Here is a 21675-nt window from a genome sequence, read left to right as displayed (position 1 = left end):
CAGAATCCAAATTTCGAAACCCCAGGACAATGGACCGTGTCAATTTTTTTTATATAGGTGTAAAATTTGAGCGATTTTGGACAGGATTTTGACAACAGTTTTTTTCACCCATAAAACAAAAGTGATAATGTCAGTTGTCCTAGGGTTTCGAAATTTGGATTCTGAGTAACAAAATACATCGAAACCATGCCCTGGGTCCGGTGCACAGTACTTTTGGTTTTTGTGTGTGGCTGTGTTATTTATTCAACTTGTCTTTGGACAAAGTTTCAGTATGTTCAGCTCTTGAATTCGATTGCATTATTTTGAATACTAGTTGTATGCACCCGTCGTTGCTGGGTCTTAATTCAGAACCTGGAGAAAAACAGAGGAAATCCATTGCCCGTGCATTCATCCTAGTTCATCCTATGTTATGTAACCCCGCATACTTAACATGTAATGAAGGTTGCATATAAGTCAGGTGGTTTTACAAACTGCGAAAAACGTGCATAAACTTTCGCATACATATTCGCTCCCCGTAAACTCCCCCCGTAAGCTGATGACAAGAGACACACACACACATTATATTATTATTCAAGATCGTTGTACCCTTCAAAATACATTAGAAAGATAGAGAGTACGTGCTGCTATCTGTTGATCCTTTAAACACACCTTAACCTTAATAAGCCAAGCTCTTTATAGTCCACTTCTGAGTTTTCCTAAGTATCTGGAGCAAACCTATCGAGAAGAAAGGTTTAGCGACAAATTGTAAGAATTCGCCTCATTATTCAGAAATGCTTATCAAAGACACTCTTCTACACACTGAACATTAAAATGTACCGTACTCATTATAATCTTTAACGTCCTACCAATTAGTTAGTTCAGCATTTCTCAAACTGTGGTCCTTGAGGTCTGCCCTCGCGTTCCTCTTAAATAAAACATTAGTCCAAAAAATACGCAAAAAATAAAATCAACTTTCAAAAAATACCTAATATGTATTTTTTCTATTAATACTGAGATACAATTAAAGGGATTTTGACTAATGCTATTTTAAAAATACAGGTAGTGCTCAGAACATTTAAAAAATAAAAATTATAAATTTGCTTTCGAAGGAGACAAAAGTAAAGTGCTCTTTAGAACATTTTGACTAATAAAAGTGGCCTTCACTTAAAACAAAAACAAACAAAAAAAAAAAAAAAAAGAGAGAGAGAGAGAGAGAGAGAGAAACGCTTAGTTAATTCCTAACATTTTGTCACAAGAGAACATACTTGTAGTGCTCCGTTTGCAACTCCATGCGATTAAATTATGAACTTAGTACATGCTCATTACATATTTTGATACTATTAACAAAGTCATCAACAAATTCTCGCGTTTATGTTTATTTGGTATTGAATAAGATGAATTATATTCCCAAAATCATATAAATATTTAATATTATGTCCAAAGGCCCCGTATTATGGCGTTAGAAGATGTGAAATAAGTTAGCATTAAGAAGTCTTCAAGCCACTAAGGAAGACAAGGCCTCGTATATTGGCGTCAGGAGACGTGAAACAAGTTTGCAGTAAGACTTTCAAAGTCACTGAGAAAGACACGAGACCTTGTCGAAACCGTTTGGAATTTTCAAATTATGACGCGTTTAATGGTAGGTCATTGGAAAACATTAGATTTCCGTGACGGAAACAAATAGCCCCGTTGTTGCCGTTCTCGTTAAACATCCAATAATTAATTAAATAAATAAATATTAAATTTCCAAAATCAATTTCGAAGTAAATGCCGAAGTATTAGAAACTTTTACAGAGCGCGCATCCAAATGTCTCGTTCCGTCAGCAGACAAGAAAGTTGTGAAACACACGTAGAGCACAGAATTATAGTCTAGGCCTCTTGAGTTTTTCATGAACAGCTATTTTTTCTGGACCGATATTACGGATCGATTGCGTTTCCGAGGGATAAAGGCCAGTGAGTCCTGCACTTAACATCACTAATTACAAGCTGCGCGTATTGCCCGTGTTGCTAGAAAGCTCGTTCAGTTCAATTTCGCATTGCAAATGTCATTACGTATACTATTTTACATACGACATTTCTTTTATTTTATTGAAAGAAGGAAAATGAGATTCTACCATTCGACATACAGAATTAAAATGCATTTGTTTGTGCGTCTCCATAGATATTTATCTGTTCGTCTGTCTGACTCTTAATTTCAATAACGTATGGAAGGTTTTCATTGAGGTTCGTTCCTATTCCTTGAGACTGAAACCGGCCTAAGTATAAAAGGCAGAACAGTACTTTTCCCCAACTTAAAAACATGCCTCACTTTCTTTTACTGTGAATGGTGCTACTAAACCTTATTATTATCATCACATGGGACTCACATTAACCTTCAGTCATAATAAATCAATTCATTCCAAATCCCAATATGCGCAACTTCCCATTTGGAATTGATTTTACTGTACTATTCTTGGCCAGAGTTCAATCTTAAGCAATAGTAATTATTCATCACCTCTCCCCTCACTTTCCAAGAACAAAAAAGAAAAGAAAGCTGTAGTTTATCAAAACAGAGAAGATATTTATAGAATAGAAGACAGAGAGACACAGATCTTCAGCATTGTCGACAGACGAATAAACAAATGCCTTTTTGTTCTGCATGTTGACTGATTGAAACTCTATTCAATTATTACAGTGTTTACAAGGCCATTGTAAGTTTACTAAGAATAAAATGCTCACAAATCTCATGAAACCACTTAAGAGGCCTTATCACTGAGAAATTAAAATACAGCTAATTTTTACAGTACTTATGTAATTTCTTCAAATAGATAAAAGATAATCAAAGTGTGGAACAAGATCGCCCTAGACAATATTATTTTGCATGAGGTACCGTTATCTCGAGTATCTTAGTAGCTTTCCGTTGGCAGCCATTTAGAAACGCGAAAATAAATACTGATTTTCTAAGTGGCTGGAAATCGAAAGCAGGTAAGTGATAACGGTATTTCATGTAAAATAATATTGTCTAGGGAGCTCTTGTTCCACTTTTCGATTATCTTTTATCTATTTGAAAATATCATATAATTACTGTAAAATAAGCTGTATTTTAATTTAGCCGTAATTTAATTTCACTTACATATTTATTTTGTCTTTTATTCAGTAAGAAAATGAAATGTATGAGTTTAAGGTCCCACGATTATGCCCATTAAGCTAAGGGAGGTGATTAAGGCAAGCGAATGATGATGTAAGAATTGGTGGAATGAGAATGTGGAAGGAAACGGGAGAACCCCGAGAAAACCTACGGACACAATGTTGTCCACCACGAACTTACTTGGTTGGGAATCGAACCAGGGACACCACGCACCTGAGGTAAACGCTCTTACCACTGAGCCACCGAGCCCCTCTTAATTCAGTAAGAACACAAGCAACCTGCTAACCGACTAAAGACATCATATATTCTTTCTCTGCTGTCATGATTGAAAGGTTTGACTTCAAGACCATCAGGGATTCCTCAGTTTCCGTTATAACATTTCCATTGTCGAAAATGCATATTAACAAGTGAATATAGACCATGTTCATTTCCATTTCTTTCCAAAATTTCCTACTCGTACGTATAAGTTTTTGAGGCTTGGGTTTATACAGGCTTCAAGCATGTTGACCCAATAATAATCCGCACTTAAGGGTCAGTAAGTGTGCCATGGCCACCATTGTTTACAGCACGCTGAAGTATATGCAGACATTTTCTTCTTTCTTCTACGAAATCTACTGCAATTTTAAGGTGAATTTTTTTAAAGGAATAGATGACAGAACGTTTCTCCAATCTTTGCAATATATTTTGGAGAGGGAATATTTGCAACAAGTCAGTAATAAATCAAGAAATGAATTTTGAAACTTTGCAGGGGGGATCAATAGTCACCGATAATAATGCGTGCAATTTTTTTTTTTTTTTTTTTTTTTTTTTTTTTTTTTTTTAATATCTTGTTTCCTTCATTGTTCAGGAGAATTTCATTACAGAAAGCGTTTTCGTGAAGAATAAAATTAAATACTTTCTACAATGAAAATAAAATAATTAAAAACTGCACAAACTATCCTCTGAATACAGATTCAATTTGCCTTTGGACAAAGTTTGAATATTCAGCTCTTATAATTTAATTTCAAGTATTTTATATATTGTAGCTCATTACTAATTAGCAAACATTTTTGATTTGATTTCAGTTTAGCGTCCCTTCCAACAACGTCGCAATACGAGATATGGACTTACAGCTTAACGTGGGATCCCAACCACATGAGATCTCGCCGGAAATCGAACCCGGGTCTCCCACGCCAAAGGTTTACTAAACATTGTTGGAGTCATCAATTCTAGGAGGCTCAGGTGGGTAGATCATGTAGCCATATTGGAAGGAAAGTAGGTACGCTTTCAAAGTTTTAACTGGAAATCCAATCGGAAAATGACCATTAGGAGGACCTAGGTGCAGATGGGAGGACAATATTAACATGGATCTCGCAGAGATAAGAATACAAAGTAGAAACTGTATCCAGTTGGCTAAGGATAAAAGTCAATGGAGAGCTTTTGTGAACGCGGCATTGAACCTCCGGGTTCCATGTCATCAAGTAGTAGTAGCTCCTTATTGGAAACGTAGGCGAAGCGTCCTTCCATCTATTGGTTATAGTAGAGCCTTTACATTCATTGAATGGTTTGACTTACTGATTTCTTCTTTAAAAGTCCAGTGAAATGATTGTTAATAGACGCTATAGGATACTCACCTTTAATTTAATATAAGGAATACTCATCTTCCATCTAAGAAATTCTTGGAGCCGCGGTGGCTCAGTGGTAGAGCGTTTACCTCTGGTGTATGGGTAGTTTACTCGGGTTACCCGTTTACTCGGGTTCAATCCCAGTTCGCATCAAGTGAACTTTGTAGTGGACAAACACCATGTGTGTAGGTTTGCTTGGGGTTGTCCCGTTTCCTCCCACTTTCTTCATTCCGTCATTTCATTTCTCATCATCACCGTCTCCTTTAGCCTAGCCGGTATATTCGTGGGACGTAAAACTTAAAAGATTTCATTTCATTTCATTTTCTAAGAAATGATTAAGAAGAATTAATTATTTTTTGGTACAAGATGCCCCCACCACAACTTCAGAATTATCAGTGGTTGTTTAGGTGTTCGTTTCATGATTCTGTCTTTTTAAAACTTGGTTCCCACCAGGAATTTAAACTTGAAATTACGTATGGAAACTGAAAGGTACTTATGTGCTCTCCAAAGGTATTAAATGATATGTTGTTTAATCTTATTCTTAATGCACAATATGTTTGTTATTCATAGGAAATACACAATGAAAATCTTGGAACTTTAAGGAAGCTACTTTTGACATTTTAGTGTTATTTTTAATATAAATACAGTGGATAGAGTCATGTGACACTCGGCGACTTAAAAGTATCGCCTTAGCTTGAATCAAAAGCGTAAATTAATGTTCATTTTATGTTAAATTGAGTTCGATGAGTGTTATGTTATGTGCACAATATCCGTGCTAATACTTTATAGACACTGCATTCCTCGCTGTTCTAGTGGCTATTTTTTTTTTTTTTTTCTTTCTTCTATGCACGGAGTTCCGGAATTGACTGCCGGTGGACGAGAGTTGAAATTTCAACGCATTACACTGGTGCAGATGAAATTTTAACTGTAGGCCCACGACTGCTGACAATAGAAAAATTATAGAAACTGACATTGTGCTTGAAACATACACGACGCTGAATCAAGCCTATGTACGAAATATAATGATACTTACTAATATGCTGCTCTCTCGTTCTTGTCCTCTACTTGCAATCACCAGATTCACTTGAAGCTCATCTATACGGTACTAAACTTAAGTTGAAAGATACAAAACTGGTCCAACGATCAAAGATGGGTCTCCAGTTTACCCTATTAGTGTCGTAACAACTACACTTATCAGCTCTCCCACCACACCAGCCACACTCCTCCCCCTCTCCATCTCTCTCTGAGATGGAGAGAAAATAGTCCTCTACGTATTAAGCAGGGTGGAAAAAAATCATGATTTTTTTAATAAAAATCATTTTTGTTGATTTTTTTGATTTAAATCGATTTTTTGATTTAAATCAAATCTTTCTCCTGGTATAATACAAGTCGCGAATTGAAGATAAAGCATTAGGAATTAGTATTAAATGCTAATTATGCCATTTAAGTGAAAGTATTGGGGTTGAATTTTGAATTATCCCCAATCGTTAACCTATATCAATCCCAAACAATGGTTCTTAACTCTTTTAAATTATGGCTCTTTTTAAAGGTAAATTATAGACTTTCAGTCAAGCAGCTACATCACCATCCCTATTTATCCTGGGATCATGGTACATGCATCACTCTCTTTAGAATAGAACAGCTTTTGAAACGGTAGCATTCACATTTCCTTATCATGTCCCTGAAGCGGGAAATTTTGAGAGTAATCGGCATTTTTTTAAACTTTTTTTTTTTTTTTTAATTTGGTCCTCTCTGGATACCCCTGTGTTACAACACGGATCTCAAAATCAACTGGGAAATGCTAAGGGGTGTACTAAATGTGTGTACAAAATTTCAAGCTTCTCTTTTGAATAGTAAGAGTGAGGAAACAATGAGCTAAGAACATTCCCACAATGACCCCCAGATGAGCTAAGAACATTCCCCAGATGACCCGGATTTAATATAAAAATTTGCTCAGACATCTCTATTTATTCTAAGATCATGATTTGTACATTATTCTCTTCAGAATAAAACAAATTTTCAAACAGTACCCTTCAAATGTCTCCATCATGTATCTGGGGCGGGTAAATCACGAAAAAAGGAATTTTCTGTTAAAAATGTCTTTAAAAAAATACCTCTGTGGCCCCCTTCCCCTGTTTTAAGGCAGAGATCTGAAACAAATCTGAAAAATACTGAGGGGTGCACTGAGTAAATGTGCAAAATTTCAATCTTACAGGTGCAAAAGTAAGCCCGTGAAAAATAATATTCCCCAAATACCCCAGATTCCCGTATAAAACAGGATCTCAGGTAACAGTTTCCTGAGACATCCCTATTTATCCTAGGAGCATAGTACGTACATCATTTTCTTCAGAATAGAACAGCCTTTCAAACGGTACCATTCATATGTCTTCATCTGAGACGGGAAAATCACGAAAAAAACTACTTTTTGTTAAAAATATCCTTTTTTAAACATTTTTGCCCCTCTGGACCCCGCTGTTTCCACGCAGAGATCTGAAAACATCTGAAAATTATTAAGGGGTGCACTGAACGAGTGTGCAAAATTTCAGTCTTCTGAATGCAAAATATAACCCGCCAAATAATAATAATAATAATACCCATAACAAAAAATATCTTTTTAAATTTATGACATCATCACACACTATGCCTCAACGCAGAAAGGCGTGGCAGGGTAGGCAAAAACCATGGTTTTTATTGAAAAAAAAATCGTTTTTTTTTTGTTTAAACCTGTTTTTTTGGTTTAAACCAGTTTTCTTTTTTTTTTTTTTTTTTAATTAAATAATTTACTCTATGTATTTATATCACATATGAACAGAAATAAGTTTGTTTCACTTTGGTGTTATTATGTAACAACCGGGTTGTGCTGGAACGGATCACATAAGCTTAAAGCGGAGTCCAAACCGTTTCTCGTCTCTTACACCCGAAACAAATTGTCCTCCATTTGAACTTGAAAACTTGACTAATTGGCCACAAATGCGATACGTCTGCCGACTCGCTCACGAAGGACTCCTGATACGTTGTACTGATCTTTACATACTTTTAATATAATTGTCTAATTGTCAAGAGTTATTTCAGAAGGACAAAAAGATAAACAGTTGCACAATTGAAACCATTATACAGAATTACATATGGACAGTTTCAAAATACTGCAGAGTACAAAACTAATTTATTCCAAATTAGTTCACTACGACTTTGATTAGTCCAAGTTAAAGAAATACAACGACGTAATTTTCATATCAGTAAGAAAAGTGAATAAAAATAAGAATTATTTGAGTCGACTTTGGCTCTGACCCATTTATACATAAATAGATACCAAAGATATTTCTGATTTCAGTAAATGCCTCTCGGGGGGTTTGTATGACCCCCCTTCCCCAAAGTACGATATTTTGATGTATATTATCAATAGTAAACATTACTAAAACGATACAATATTTAGAATTTTCCTTTGATTGCAATTGCATAACAATAATAACAAACTATTAAAAAAATGACAAAAGAAACATTCATAACCTTACAAAAAAGTTGCTTTTGTAGTATAGGGCTAATTTCTTTGAGTAATGAATGGGGAATTTAAATTTGAATATAATAGGAATAATATGCGGGAGTGACATGCGATAACCCACTAATGTGTGTGTTGAAGATTTTACGAAAACTTACACTTTTACAAACATTTTTCGTTTTTTGCATGGTTTAAACCAGCCAATTCTGCGTGAAAGCATATGTAACGTGTTCTAAAATGCCTCCAGCCTTACAGAAAACGAAGTAAAATGCCTTATTGGTACTTTTTAAATTGAATAATGAAGATTCTACAATATCACCTAAAAATAGGTGATATAATTTAAAAGGTCAAGCATTATGGAAAAAGTACAGCAACGTTTATCAAAAAGACACTTTTTTTTCACAAAAGTTACTGATATTTGGCAGGGGTCTATTTTTAAAAACTCAGAACCAGCTTGTGGCATGAAATACATAAATTTCGCCTAAAGTTATAAAATTAACAAAAAAAAGGGGGGATAGGACCCCTCTAAATACGCCCTATTATCTGAGGACAAACAAACAGACACGCACAAAAAAGAATTTTCGTCTTAAATGTCAATGGTGATTTCCCCGTTGGAATAGTTAACGATTTTAAAGCCCAAACCTAATTTTACGAAAAGAAGAAGGAAGGATTGCTCCGTTACCTGTTCAAAACGGGATTTTCCGTAATCATCCTCTGCATGACACTTGTTTTCATACTATACTGTACATTTGAGTCTCATTGTATTATGATTATTAACTTCCATAATCGAAATAACAGAACAGAAACGGGATTTTACTTAATTTCATTTTAAATTAATTTATTTAGGAATTCGATTTAAATCAACGATTTTTATTAAAAAAATCAAGTGATTTAAATCTTGATTTAAATCGTGATTTAAATCAGACTGATTTAAATCAATCCACCCTGGTATTAAGTAAGTCCAATGGCACGTTATCTCACTTTCAACTTCAATTTAATTACTTTCTCCACAATAAAAACTAGGTTTCACAAAAGATATCGCTGCTGGCTTTATTTCTCAAATATAGAAAATGAAATGAAATCTTTAGGTTAAACGTCCCGCAATTGTGCTGTTTGGGCTAAGAAAGACGATGATTAAAGCAAGTGAATGATGATGGAATATTTGGTGGAATGGGAATGTACCTGAGAAAACCCACGAACATGATGTTGTCCACCACAAACTTACTTGGGCGGGGATCGAACTAGGGACCCCACACACCAGAGGTAAGCGCTCCACCACTAAGCCACCGTGACCCCTTCTAAAATATAGTTAATAAACTCAATTTGTAACATAATTACTGAGTACAAGAATTCGTCAGTACCTTTTTATTCATGGAGAATGAACATCGGCCAGTTGTGAGAGCTTAGTCAACCGTAAGCGTACACAAGCGAAGCACGCTGGTTTCCTATCTGTGCCTGCCAGCTTGGAGAACAACTGTATGTTTGTAAGTAAAACATAATTCAATCAAAGAAGGCTTAGATTTGTTAGCGCCTGCAAACGGTGTCGACGGAATGAACTTTTAAATTCTTGCTCGCTGGCTGTTGGCGTAGATTGTTTGTGCACTGTCATATAAAATTAACTGTAGCTGTTTTTAATATGCGTTCGGTATGGCATAAGAAAAACAAATATCATCGTAACAGACAAGAAACTCACAAATGCTGGAAACTGGTAACAAAGGAACTGAGAGAGGAGCATACTCTTATTATTACTATGTTTATTACTCTTATTATAGTTTCTCTTCTGCGTCAGGTCCACTATCTATTATAATGTAGAGGGTTGTTTGAAAAATATGCTCACGACGTTCTACCCTATCAAGAATAGCCTTCGGCTACCTGGGGACTCCATTCCAAACCGCCGCGAATGCTCGGACTACGGCTCCCGCACCTCAAATTTCAGCCTTTGCTTCCACTCTTCGCGCGACGAAAATTTATGGCATTATGTTTTGCGAAAAATTTAAACCTATTTCCCCCTTAGAATAAGCACGTCTGCAATTGTTTTAAATGAAAAGACTACATACCAAATTTCACGTCTCTCCTTTCAGAGATACGGAGATGTGGACATTTTACTACAACAATTACCATTCCTATCTGTCCCCTTTCTCGTTAAATTTTCAAAAACCAATCGTATTACCTTACGTCACAAATCCTATCCATTTTCAAAATTTCAAATTTCTACCTTAAGCGGTTTGGGTTGGGCGTTGATTACCCAGTCAGTCAGCCACTCAGAACTTCTTTTACATAGAGATATACCTGAAACTCTTTCTAGTATACTACACAAAGTCTTCAGTTCCCCAACTCAGTAATTGATATTCACCATGTGCACACTTGCTTTCCTTCTAAGATTTAATGCGGCACTATCAGGCCCATATTTAACATTTTTGCTGTCCCGGGCTATTAAAAATCCTCGTCCAATCAATATCATCAATGTAGAAAATTTGAGATGGTGGGGAGAATAACCAACATGGAAAAATACGGAAAATAAAATATCAAACTCTTGTGTCATATCCATATACGCGTGCACAATCATTTCTGAAATTTCCAAAACTGGAGTATGGAAAAATTTGGTCCTATAAGTTGGCCGGGGGGCCACGGTGGCTCAGTGGCAGAGCGTTCACCTCTGGTGATTGTGGTCCCGGGTTCGATTCCAGCCCCTGCCAAGTGAACTTTGTGGTGGACAAACACCCTGTGCGTGTGTTTCCTCGGGGTTCTTCCATTTCCTCCCACTTTCTTTATTTCACTCATTACTCATCATCACCGTCTCCTTTAGCCTAACGTGGGACGTAAAAACTCAGATTTCATTTTATCAGTTGGCCGCCAACTCGAGCCATGGCCCATGCGTAAATATAGACCAGGGCACCATGAAGAAGGTTAAGCTCCTCATACAACGAGGAGCTATCAGGTTTTAGCCTATCACATGCGTCCTTTATATTCAGCACTTGGCGTAGTCGGCTCCGATAATCGGAAGCAGGTTCCCCTCCTTCCTATATATAATACCTAGGAGTACGCAACAAAGGAAAGAGGGAACCTGCTTAAGATTATATTCTTGCAAATCGTAGTTCAATAAGCAGAATATGTTGAATGCAAAGAACATCATGCCACTGCCAGGCATAAGAATGTGTTGTCTATCATCTTTTTAGATCTTAGGCAATTTATTGGACTATATGCCAAATTATTTTGGATCTGAATTCCTACTTCAGATAACTGTAGTTACAATTATATTCGGAAATAGGCAAATGAAAGGTGCAGAAATCTCAATAATAAGAATCACAAAAAGTTTTCGAAGATGAACGAGGTATCAAAAAATGTAACATACTTTGATGAATGATTTCTATTAAAAATCGCATCTTTCAACTACTTAATTTTCAGAACTTAAATTAAGTAGCTCTTCTCATACTAATGCACTGATAGGTTTGCAATTCAGGCAGTTAATAATAGAACAAACACGAAAGCTTGCATAGATTTTACCTTTGTATATAAGATTTTACTCTGTAACTGCTCACGACAGAAAATTATTCATTATGTGATATTAATGCTATATATTCTTATTTTGCAGGACATATAAAGATTTCGTAAAGAAAGCATCGGTACTTTTCTAAACATCGATCATCGAAGATATCCTGATTCCCATTGTCACGGATTCTTACATGAAACAAAGGGCAAACATTAAATTTTGCTACCCTATCTCGTGGTCGTATGTTTGAATGGTACGCCCACTTTCGTGAAAGATGTGAAGAAATTGTCAATCATGGGATGGTCTGACTGCAACAGGTTGTAAACATGCTTCACATAATCCTCTGAATAACTATTTGATGGATGTCCACCTCTGGGAAACGGCTTAACGACGAGATAGGGCATTCTAGTGCTAAACAGTCCTGAGCATTTCCTAAGTCTCTGTTGCTGATTTCCCTTACAGTAAAACTTGTTTATGTAAGAATTCATGCTAATGGGAGCCTTCAATGAGCCGGATGCTTCCTTTACCATATCTTTCTATGTCCTGCAAAAGAACATCATAGCTTGAATTTCACATGATAATCTACCATTAGCAATTACAGAGTACCAACATCAATCCTAGATTTGTCGGGCCGCGGTAGCTCAGTGGTAGAGCGCTCACCTCTGATGCATGGCGTCCCTGGTACGATCCCAGCACGCGCCAAGTGAACTTTGTGGTGGACAAACACCGCGTGCGTGGGTTTTCTCGAGATTCTCCCGTTTCCTCCCACTTTCTTCATTCCACCATCTCATTCATTTTTCATCCTCGCCGTCTCTTTTAGCCTACGCAGCATAATCGTGGGACGTAAAACTGAAAGATTTTATTTCATTTCCTAGACTTTTGTCAAACCTTGTACACTCATGTTCAAAATGATTGTCGCATGTCTATAACTGTCTTCTTGTAATAATATAATTTGATAATGATTTTGCAGGAAACTTTTAATACTGATACTATGTGTATAATCGGGAAATGTATATTTGTGGTAAATTTCATAGGAAAAGAATTATAAATACGAAAATTAGAATGAGTAAAACAAAATGTTGCTACATGGACAAAAAAAAAGTTTTCTTTTTGCTTTATTGTCCTTATTTACTGCTATTTTTACATGAAATTTGATACATACATGTCTTTGCCGATTATTGACATACTACCATTGTAAGAAATACCGGGCGAATTCGTTATCAAATTATATTCCTACAACAACATATTTATAGACATGCGACAATAATTTTGGACATGAATGTACATTACGCGAAGCTTTATAAAAAAAAATATAATAAAGTTATTCGTTTCATATTCCAAAAGGTTTAAAACTTCTACACACAGTTAAAAACTTTAGGAAGGAATATTTTAGTTTAACGTCCTATGATTATGCCTTTCAGGCCAAAGAAGACGAACGAAGAAAGTGATTTATTGTGAAATTATTATTATTATTGTGGTGTCTCCCACCGGGAATTGAACCCGGAACTACGTACAACAAACGCACAAATGTAAACCACTAAAGGCGTAGAAGCTTCCTACTTACTCTAATTTAAGCTAGTAACGATAAAGGAATTAAAATAACTGATTTTATATAACATAAATTCCTCTTTAAATGCGAATCCAGTTAGTGGTTAACGCATCGGTACAGTCGGAGACCTGGGTTCGATTCTCAGTCCTGTCGGGTACATTTTTTACTCTTTAAATATGATCTAGTAATTACCTAAATACCACCGTCATTCCAGCTGCACTCGATGTATACGAGATCAATCAACAGAAACTTGAAATAGCATACCCAAACGAAAACACTGAAATGTATAATTTTTCAGTATCTAAAAGTGTTCACCATACGCTGTGTATTAAAGTGCTTTCAAAACTAGAAATACATTGACAGCTCAAAACCACGTGCAGATTTGTCTTGAAGAAGGGAATTTACGTCACATAGTTATTGCGGTCACTCAGCGAGGGTCTAATCATAAATGCCAATTTAGCAACAGTGGGTGAAGAGTTTCCTTCGCAACAGAACTTAACATTCCAATATTGCCGCTAAATAGTAAACATGTGTTTTCAGAAGGAAAGAAGAGTCTTCGCTTCTTTGTGCGTGGAAGTGATTTGAAAAGAAAAACACACACACGCCCCCACCCTTCCCAACATGCACAAACTGGGACGACAAATATATCCTTTCCTCCATCCAAACAAACCAATATTTAGAAATTTTCCTTTGCGTTAAGACTCTCAGGACAGTTCCAGCTGATGATTCACCGGGGTGCGCACGAAGTGGCAACAGTGTACCACGTGCTTCTCCAAACGTCAATTTGATTCTAGTTTTTAAAACACTATAAAAATGGTTCCTTATATTAAATGGTAATATAACAAGTCGACAAACATTTCGTTCATGGTCAACAAATGTGCGAAATTTAGTTGATAGGTAAAAACTATTGGGAGTTTCGTACTTCCTTTAAAGCTATGGCTACTGTACACAATCTCTTTCAGGTCTAATCGATAATAAGTCAAGTAATAGTAATAGTAGTATTAATGAGCACCATAGTATTTCTTGGAGTTTGCGTTCAACCAAAATCCGAATGCTGTCAGACACAATAAATATCTCAAAAACTATACGGTTCCTTTTAAGTTGGGAAAAGAACATACTTCTGGTGTAGAGTTGAGACACTGATGTCCATGAACTGATAGAAGTGAAAACAAGCCGACCACCTCCATGCAATAAGGAAGGGTATAAATTTAGTGCAAGGGTATTGTACACTGCGTTCAGAATACAAGGTACAGCATGTGCATCTTTTCTCATTACACATTAATGTAAACAACCACCTCAATTTCTCTCCCACGTCAGGGCAAGAGACGTAGTGTCTTACATCAACACTCAGTGACAAACAGAACAATTGAGCCTGTAAACATAGCCAGAAATATTCGATGGGGATGTCAATGATCAGCTATTTATCTGATACCATCCTTCTTTTAAAAAAAAAAAAAAAAAAAAAAAAAAAAAAAAAAAAAAAAAAAAAAAACCGTTGTATTCCATCACCCATTATTCGTCCATTTCATTAGAATGTGTCAGTCCGTTTGTAGCCTTCCTTCTTTATATAAAAATAAGAAAGTATATGGATGCATAATCCTCTCCCACGCCTATAAGAACCTGTAAAGCTGTAAACCTATAGTTTTAGGCAACTCCCGTATAGCCTAAGTATCCAATTATGATTCGGTACATCAAACAATCTTTTCAAGCTTCGTTTTGGTTTTTACACGACTAGATGAACATACAAATCAGGAGAAGTGAAAGTCGACTATTTTTAATTAAAAAAAAAAAACTTTATCTACCTGCCTCTTAAATGGACAAGTATATACTGCAATCCATTCACATTTCCTAAATACCTGAAAATGTAGCTATACGTATACATTAACACTCCTCCACACACAATGATTGTTGTAATTTCAAGATTTAAGAAAACGAAATTCTTTCCTTTTCAATAGTGTATGAAACTCAATATACGTGGCTCAAGTGGCAGAGCGTTCACCTCTGTGCACGCGGTTCTTGACTTGATCCCAGCTCGCGCCAAGTGAGCTTTGTGGTGGACAAACACCGTATGTGTGGGTTTTCTCGGGGTTATCCCGTTTCCTCCCACTTTCTTTATTCCACCATTTCATTCATTTCTTATCATCACCGTCTTCTTTAGCCTAAGCGTGGGGAGTAAAACCAAATGAATTAATTTTCAATGGGGGAGAAGGGACAGGATTTTAATCCCCTTTTCGATACGCCACTGTTTGAGTTAAAAAAAAAAAAAAAAAACGCACCACCAGAATTCAACTTACTTTAGCTTTATAGCGTGATTCCTATATCTTTCAATACAATCGTTTTCGTAGACATTTTGAATGGTCAAACTGCAACTAATCTACGAAGTACTAGTCTTCAAATTAGTTCCTTGGAAAACCACTGATGTAAACTTCAAAAAATTCTTGCCTCAACATTAGATAAGTAGGCCTACTTTTATATTACAGAGATTTTTCTGCTGATACAGTATTATGAGATTTTGGAAAGAATAATACATTCACATCCCCTAAAAGATTAGTTCTGGTCGTCTCATACAAGTTTATTGGCTGCATCAACTAATAAAAGAATCGTTGCACATTACATGGAGAGCAACAATAAATACAAAATTGATTATATTAGTGTGCTAACAATTTCTATGATTAAAGGAAACTGAAATTATATCCTTTCCAATACTACATACTTCGTAACGGAGGAGGGATTACAACCCCGTCCCTTCGATACGGCATTAGTTGAATTCTGCAATACCAGAGCCCAAATTATCCAGTGAACGTGCATACGATTAATATAGCTACTTTACTTACAGCAACCAATTCCAAGTTCTTTTTGCATAGCAAATAAACAAAATTTCCTGTCTTTATAGGTCTTAGTTTCTTTATATGTTTGTTCTATGTTGGTTCTACGGTGTTGGTCAAGTTTTGCCACACCACATTTACAGGTAAAATTCAATACTCTGCGGGCATGAAAAGAAACATTTGTAAGGAACAAATTTCTGCAGGTGATAATTATATGCAAAGTAATGCAGCTGTATTTTAGGTTTACAAGTGCAGGGTTCCTACTGTAAAATCATTACAAGTGCTCTACGATGCATAAAATAAGTGAGTGCAGATGAAAGATGACTGTATTAGGTACTATCTTCCACTGGCGGTGTATTTCTATGCAGTGTACAGAAGCTGTATTTTATGTTTACAAGTTTACTAAAAGTTGTAAACATAGTACGAAACCATGACAAATGCTATTGAAACTCGTACAATTGCCAAAACCCACTTTTTTCACTACACTTGCATACGGATTTACCCACCGTCACCAACGTGCCTTCTCCCTACGAACACACCCTCGTCAACCAGCTTTACCCTGCCTTGACTCGGTTAGATACCATTCCTGCTTTTTAGCGATTACCTGGCGTAAGTAGGTTTGTGTTTCTTGCACTGTGGTTTTTATGCTATACATCCGGACGCCGTATTTATACGCAAATTGTAAAAGCAAAGAAATTTTTCAACAGTTACTTCTGGTGTCTTCATTGAACTTTATCTGTGCTAAACGGGGTATGTCATGTCGCTCAGCGCAAATTGTTTGGAGAGCAATAAGGAAATTAGTGAAAGAATTATAATTTTTCAACGATTATTTCGAGTGGTATGCCAAAACTTCATCTGCAAGGGGTCTTACTACTTAGTGTCAACTTCCGTACATGGTATTCATAGATTACTACAATTAAACTACAATAGGGTAAGACACTCTTCGTTAGATTAGATTTGGATATTTTAATTCTACGTACGTACAGAAGTAGAGAATTTTATTGGTTTTTCCTGCCTTAATCACTGTAATTTGTTTACATGTGGCAATTCACTTATTCAAATCACTTGCAAGCACAACAATGCATCGGAACATTAAACTATCCTCACCCTAAATTGTTCCGAGTTTTTTGGCTAATCTATTGGAACCTTTTGATCGCCTCCCTAATCGTGATCATATAGGCGTGACTTATGTACAAATTTACTTTTGGCGCACCACTAGAAAGACTTGTTGAAAACTTATCATTCTTTAACTATTTTTTTTTCTTATTGTCCTCTAAAAGGTTTGCATTGTGCGACATGAAAATATTTCATCTTGCATACATAAAATTCAAGACCACCAGAATAAATTGTTGAAAAAATTACAATTATTTTACGATTTGAGTATAAAAACTATACAGTCCAAGAAACACAACATGTGCTAGGTGGCCAGTAAAAACCACGAATGCTAAGTTAGTCAGGGTAGATGCGTCTGAAGGGAGCAGGCACATCAGCGATAATGGGTATATGCGCAAGTGAGGGTAGTGGATAGAAGTGGGTTTTGGCAATGATACAAGTTTCAACAGCACATGTCACAGTTTTACACTAGCAACACTCCACTTGTAAACAAAAAATATAGGTTCTATACACTGTGTAGAAGTATGCCACCGGTGGAAAATAGCATCTAATAGAGCCATTTTCTCACATGCACTACTTATTTAATCCAACGTAAGCACTTTAATGATTTTACACTAGTAACTCTACACTTGTAAAGCTAAAATACAACTGTGTTACTTTGTATTTAATTCTGTTGTCTGTAGAAATCTGTTCCTTATAAACATGTCTTTTCATGCGTAGTATTCAATTATACCTGTAAATCTTGCAAAATGTGCTGCGCCAAAGCCCGTGATTTAACTATAAGTGTTCACTAACTATTAGGTTTACCTTTTGGCACTATAAAATCTTATTTGAATACACAGTTAACTTACGTTTTCATTTTTGGTCTATGTTCCGTTAAGGGGGTCCCAAACTAACCTAACCTAATATAACATTATGTAATCAAACGAAAATCAATAGTAAGAATGGAGAAATTGGAAATTTCGTGTGGAAGAAATGGTTATAGTTAAGGAGCCGTACTTCCCATTTAGGGAAGGACGAGAAACGCCATACTTTCAGGAATTATTCATTGACTATCTAGGATGTTAAAAAGTAGGTAATAGACTGAGTTCTTGCCCTTGTACTTAGGGTGTTTAGGTAGTGCAACAGTAAGATGTATCCTCGTGCACAGCAGATGAGAATTAGCTGTTCTTAACTATTACCGAAGAAATTACTGGATCCCCTTAACGGAACATTGACTTCATTTTTTTTTTTTTTTAATTTTACGATTTTCTTTACTGAATCATGTCTAATACATAACAAGAAGTAGCACTCAAGCAAACAAAAGAGATTACTTAATTCATAAATAGTTTGTGTTTCACTGTAAATAATAAAACAATAAGTACCAACAAAAGTTGTCTAATATGAACTTTTTTAACCCATGCCCCTGTGTCGTGTAATTCACAATAGGAGTTCTAACTTCCTTCACTTTCTGTTTGAATTTTCATTCTGAGAAAGTCTGCTATTGAGTAATCCGCACTGCTTCTCTGAGCACACATGTTTACTACTTCTGCTGGCACTCCATGATGCCTACATGTGTTGGGTTGCACATACACGTCTTGGTCAATACACTTAAATCTTGCAACAAAGTCTCTATCAGCTACCTGTTCACAGTCTTCGTCGGTGTTTGTACCACTATCTGTTGATTCTGAACTTTCTTCTGGTGATATGCTTGCGTCTGCTTCCTCTTTTAGTTCAAATAATTCATCCCACGAGAAAAGTAAAGGATTAGTTTTTGTTCCAAACGGACTGAAATCGAGTAACCACACTTTATCCACATCCTCTCGAACTACATCAAAAACAAAATCACACAAAGGAAATATATTTTTCACTTTACTCTCATAGAATTTATGTATATCGTTAACAATTTCATTTTTACATTTTGTCATGTGCTCGAAATAGGAAGAACAATCACGTTGTGTTATAGCAATTAACTTAGAATTAGCAACGAAACAGCGAAATTCACATCCTGGATGAATTTCTTTCCATTTCCTCAGCACCAGGGTGTAGTTCATTTGTCCTACGGATTCATCACAACCTTCGAAAGGGTGGCACAAGTCATCCCTTAGATCATCTGAGCTTTTCAGGAGCAGATATACATCCCCAGGTGATGAACAATTCAGCGAATTATTTCGAGCAATCCACGAAGCATCCTTAGGTGCACTCCAATTAAGTTTAATAAACACTTCACCTCCTAACGATTCAATTGCTTCTTTTATCTTTTGGTCAAAATCAGGAAAGCTGGGAGTAGCCAATGCTGGTGTTTCTTGAGCTGCTGAGTCCCAATCAACTGAACTTTCGCTTTCAGTATCACTAGAATCTGTTTGCTTATGTTTCACATCCGAATATGTCCCTTGGGGTAATACTAACGAACCATCTTCGTGAAGGTATTGCAGTACATCTTGAGGAATAGGCAGGATCACAGATCGTATTGTACTCTTTCTGAAAACCGGATACCAGTTCGAAAATGAGCACGCTATTACCTCCTGAATACGCATATTTACGCCGATACGTTAATGAATACGGTACTATCAGCAATCACTATAAATTGAACTTTCCTGCAAATATACACAAATTCGAAGCGAAAGGTGTTCCTCTTTCTTCAAGTAAAGTACACAATTAATAAGTTAAATTGTCTTCGATATTCTATCTCCCTTACGATTTTTTACAACCACGAGCTATACCAACAAACGTAAACACACAGACTACACTCCGTAACTACATTATTCTTTGAAAGTTTAAATCGTAAAACAAAACTAATTAAACAATTTTAATATCGTTAGCAAATATTTTAAACAGATAAACGAATATTTTTGATAACAACATCAATCACAAGATTCAACAAAACCTTTCAACAAATTAATCAATACATACAGACAACATAACAGTGAGTTATGTGATCTGGTAGAATCGCTAATAAAATATTTTTTATACAAATAGTTAACTTACCATTTCCTACAATTAAAAGTATCACAGTTAGGGAATGCATCTCAAAACTTCTGTTCACTATTCCATACACCATACGTAAATGAAATGTGTTCGCCGAATACGTCTCCGAGTTATATTTACGTCTATCACGTGACGCTTACTTGCTCAATTCCAACTTGAATCACGTGGTAGTAATATTTTGATTTCTCCCCTCTTGTCCGGCATTTGTGTCTTGATACAAATAAACATAGGGATTAAAGTACATTGCTTGACCTCTACAAGTACAAATATTTCGTCAAAACAATGCGATAAGTTGTTCAAATAACACAGGTTATGCTTTTAGACATTGCAGGTCATCTCTCATTCATTTTTTTCTTAATATTCCTTTCAAGGTGCATTGCGTGGTTTTCCTGAAGGGATTTTCCCGAAGTAATTCTCCTATTAAGCCTATGAATAATTGCAATTTTTTACTAGCCAAATTGCCTCAATTACTACATCAATCATTAACTTTTAAATTTGGCTCACTTTCAAATTGGATGAAGTGGTATTTTTCTTTGTCGCTTTAGTTGCAGCCATTGCAATGTTCGGATTATATGTTCTACCAATGTTCAAATTTTTAGTAGGGTGAATGTGCCACTAGTCAGCCCCTCACCAGTAGTCGGCCACTTACGCATTTTCGAAACAAAAATAAGAAAACGTTACGTTTTGACGCTTATCAATATGAAGCTTAGCTTTTAGACATTCATCCTCTACACAGCCGATCATATGTCACACCAAAATGTCATCTAGTGTCGCAGCAATAGGTGGACAAAGAAGACGCTATGTTGTAATGCGTGAATCTGCTACGTAAAAAATAACAGACGAGACTTTTTGTTACAAGTGTGTATTTGTTATCTAATGTAAAAATAATAAATATTCTTTTTATTTTTTAATTTGTATATATTAAGGAAATGAAAACAGAAAAAAATTTTTTTTGTAGATTTTGAGCATTTCGTTTGTATAGGGGGGGCCGAGTACTGGAATTGAAAAATGAGTGATTTTCTAATAGTCAGCCCCCGGGGCTGAGTACTGGAATTATCGCATATCTGTGCAATTTCGTCCATCACATACCCAGACCAAGTATTCACTTCCCCTCTGTTAATAACATACAGCATGACTCACAAATCTTTGTTTTTCCAGTAGTCAGCCCCGGTAAAAATGCAAAGGCCGAGTACTGGTGCCTCGAAAGCCAAAAGTCAGCCCTGTTGGTAATTTTACTGCAATTTTAAATATCAATATCCAAATTTGCAAAAAACCAGGTTCCCACTTACTCATTTCATGGAAGTAAATATAAATGAATGAAAAAGGAAGAAAAATAGAAGTTAAGAAAATGAAAACGGTGGTCAATTCACCAGTACTTAGAAGAGTCTCTCTACAATGCACTGAGGGCTGTAGAAAATGGAATGACTATACGTGAAGCTAGCAGAACATTCAATATTTCTCGCAACACACTAAAATAGCCAAAGTTGGTTTTGGGCAAAATAAAATGGATATATTGAATACAGTA

At 35.9% G+C, this 21675-nt stretch overlaps 2 protein-coding genes across 2 annotated transcripts in view; both read right to left on the bottom strand.

Annotated features, from left to right (window-relative positions):
- CtsK1 (C1 family peptidase 26-29-p) overlaps nucleotides 1-20309 on the bottom strand; it is a 60358-nt gene extending 40049 nt beyond the window's left edge. Inside the window, exon 1 of the mRNA XM_081738330.1 lies at nucleotides 20151-20309. Coding sequence (XP_081594456.1) covers nucleotides 20151-20223 — 73 coding nt within the window. The 5' untranslated portion in view covers nucleotides 20224-20309. The remainder of the gene's footprint in view (nucleotides 1-20150) is intronic.
- Nucleotides 15803-19920, bottom strand: LOC145669983 (translation initiation factor eIF2 assembly protein-like). The gene has a single exon (XM_081738325.1). It carries the CDS (start codon nucleotides 19697-19699, stop codon nucleotides 18617-18619), a length of 1083 nt encoding a protein of 360 aa, XP_081594451.1. The 5' UTR covers nucleotides 19700-19920; the 3' UTR covers nucleotides 15803-18616.
- Nucleotides 20310-21675: the final 1366 nt, after the last annotated feature.

Source organism: Thermobia domestica, chromosome 2 (genome assembly GCF_964235325.1).
Source record: "Thermobia domestica chromosome 2, izTheDome1.hap1.1, whole genome shotgun sequence".
In the NCBI taxonomy this organism is placed as follows: domain Eukaryota; kingdom Metazoa; phylum Arthropoda; class Insecta; order Zygentoma; family Lepismatidae; genus Thermobia; species Thermobia domestica.
The sequence above is the reverse complement of the archived record's forward strand: the minus strand, read 5'-3'. Positions and strand labels throughout refer to the sequence as shown.

Bases quoted from the DNA above. Each gene is read 5' to 3' on its own strand.
- LOC145669983 (XM_081738325.1), bottom strand. From the start codon at position 19,699: ATGCGTATTCAGGAGGTAATAGCGTGCTCATTTTCGAACTGGTATCCG.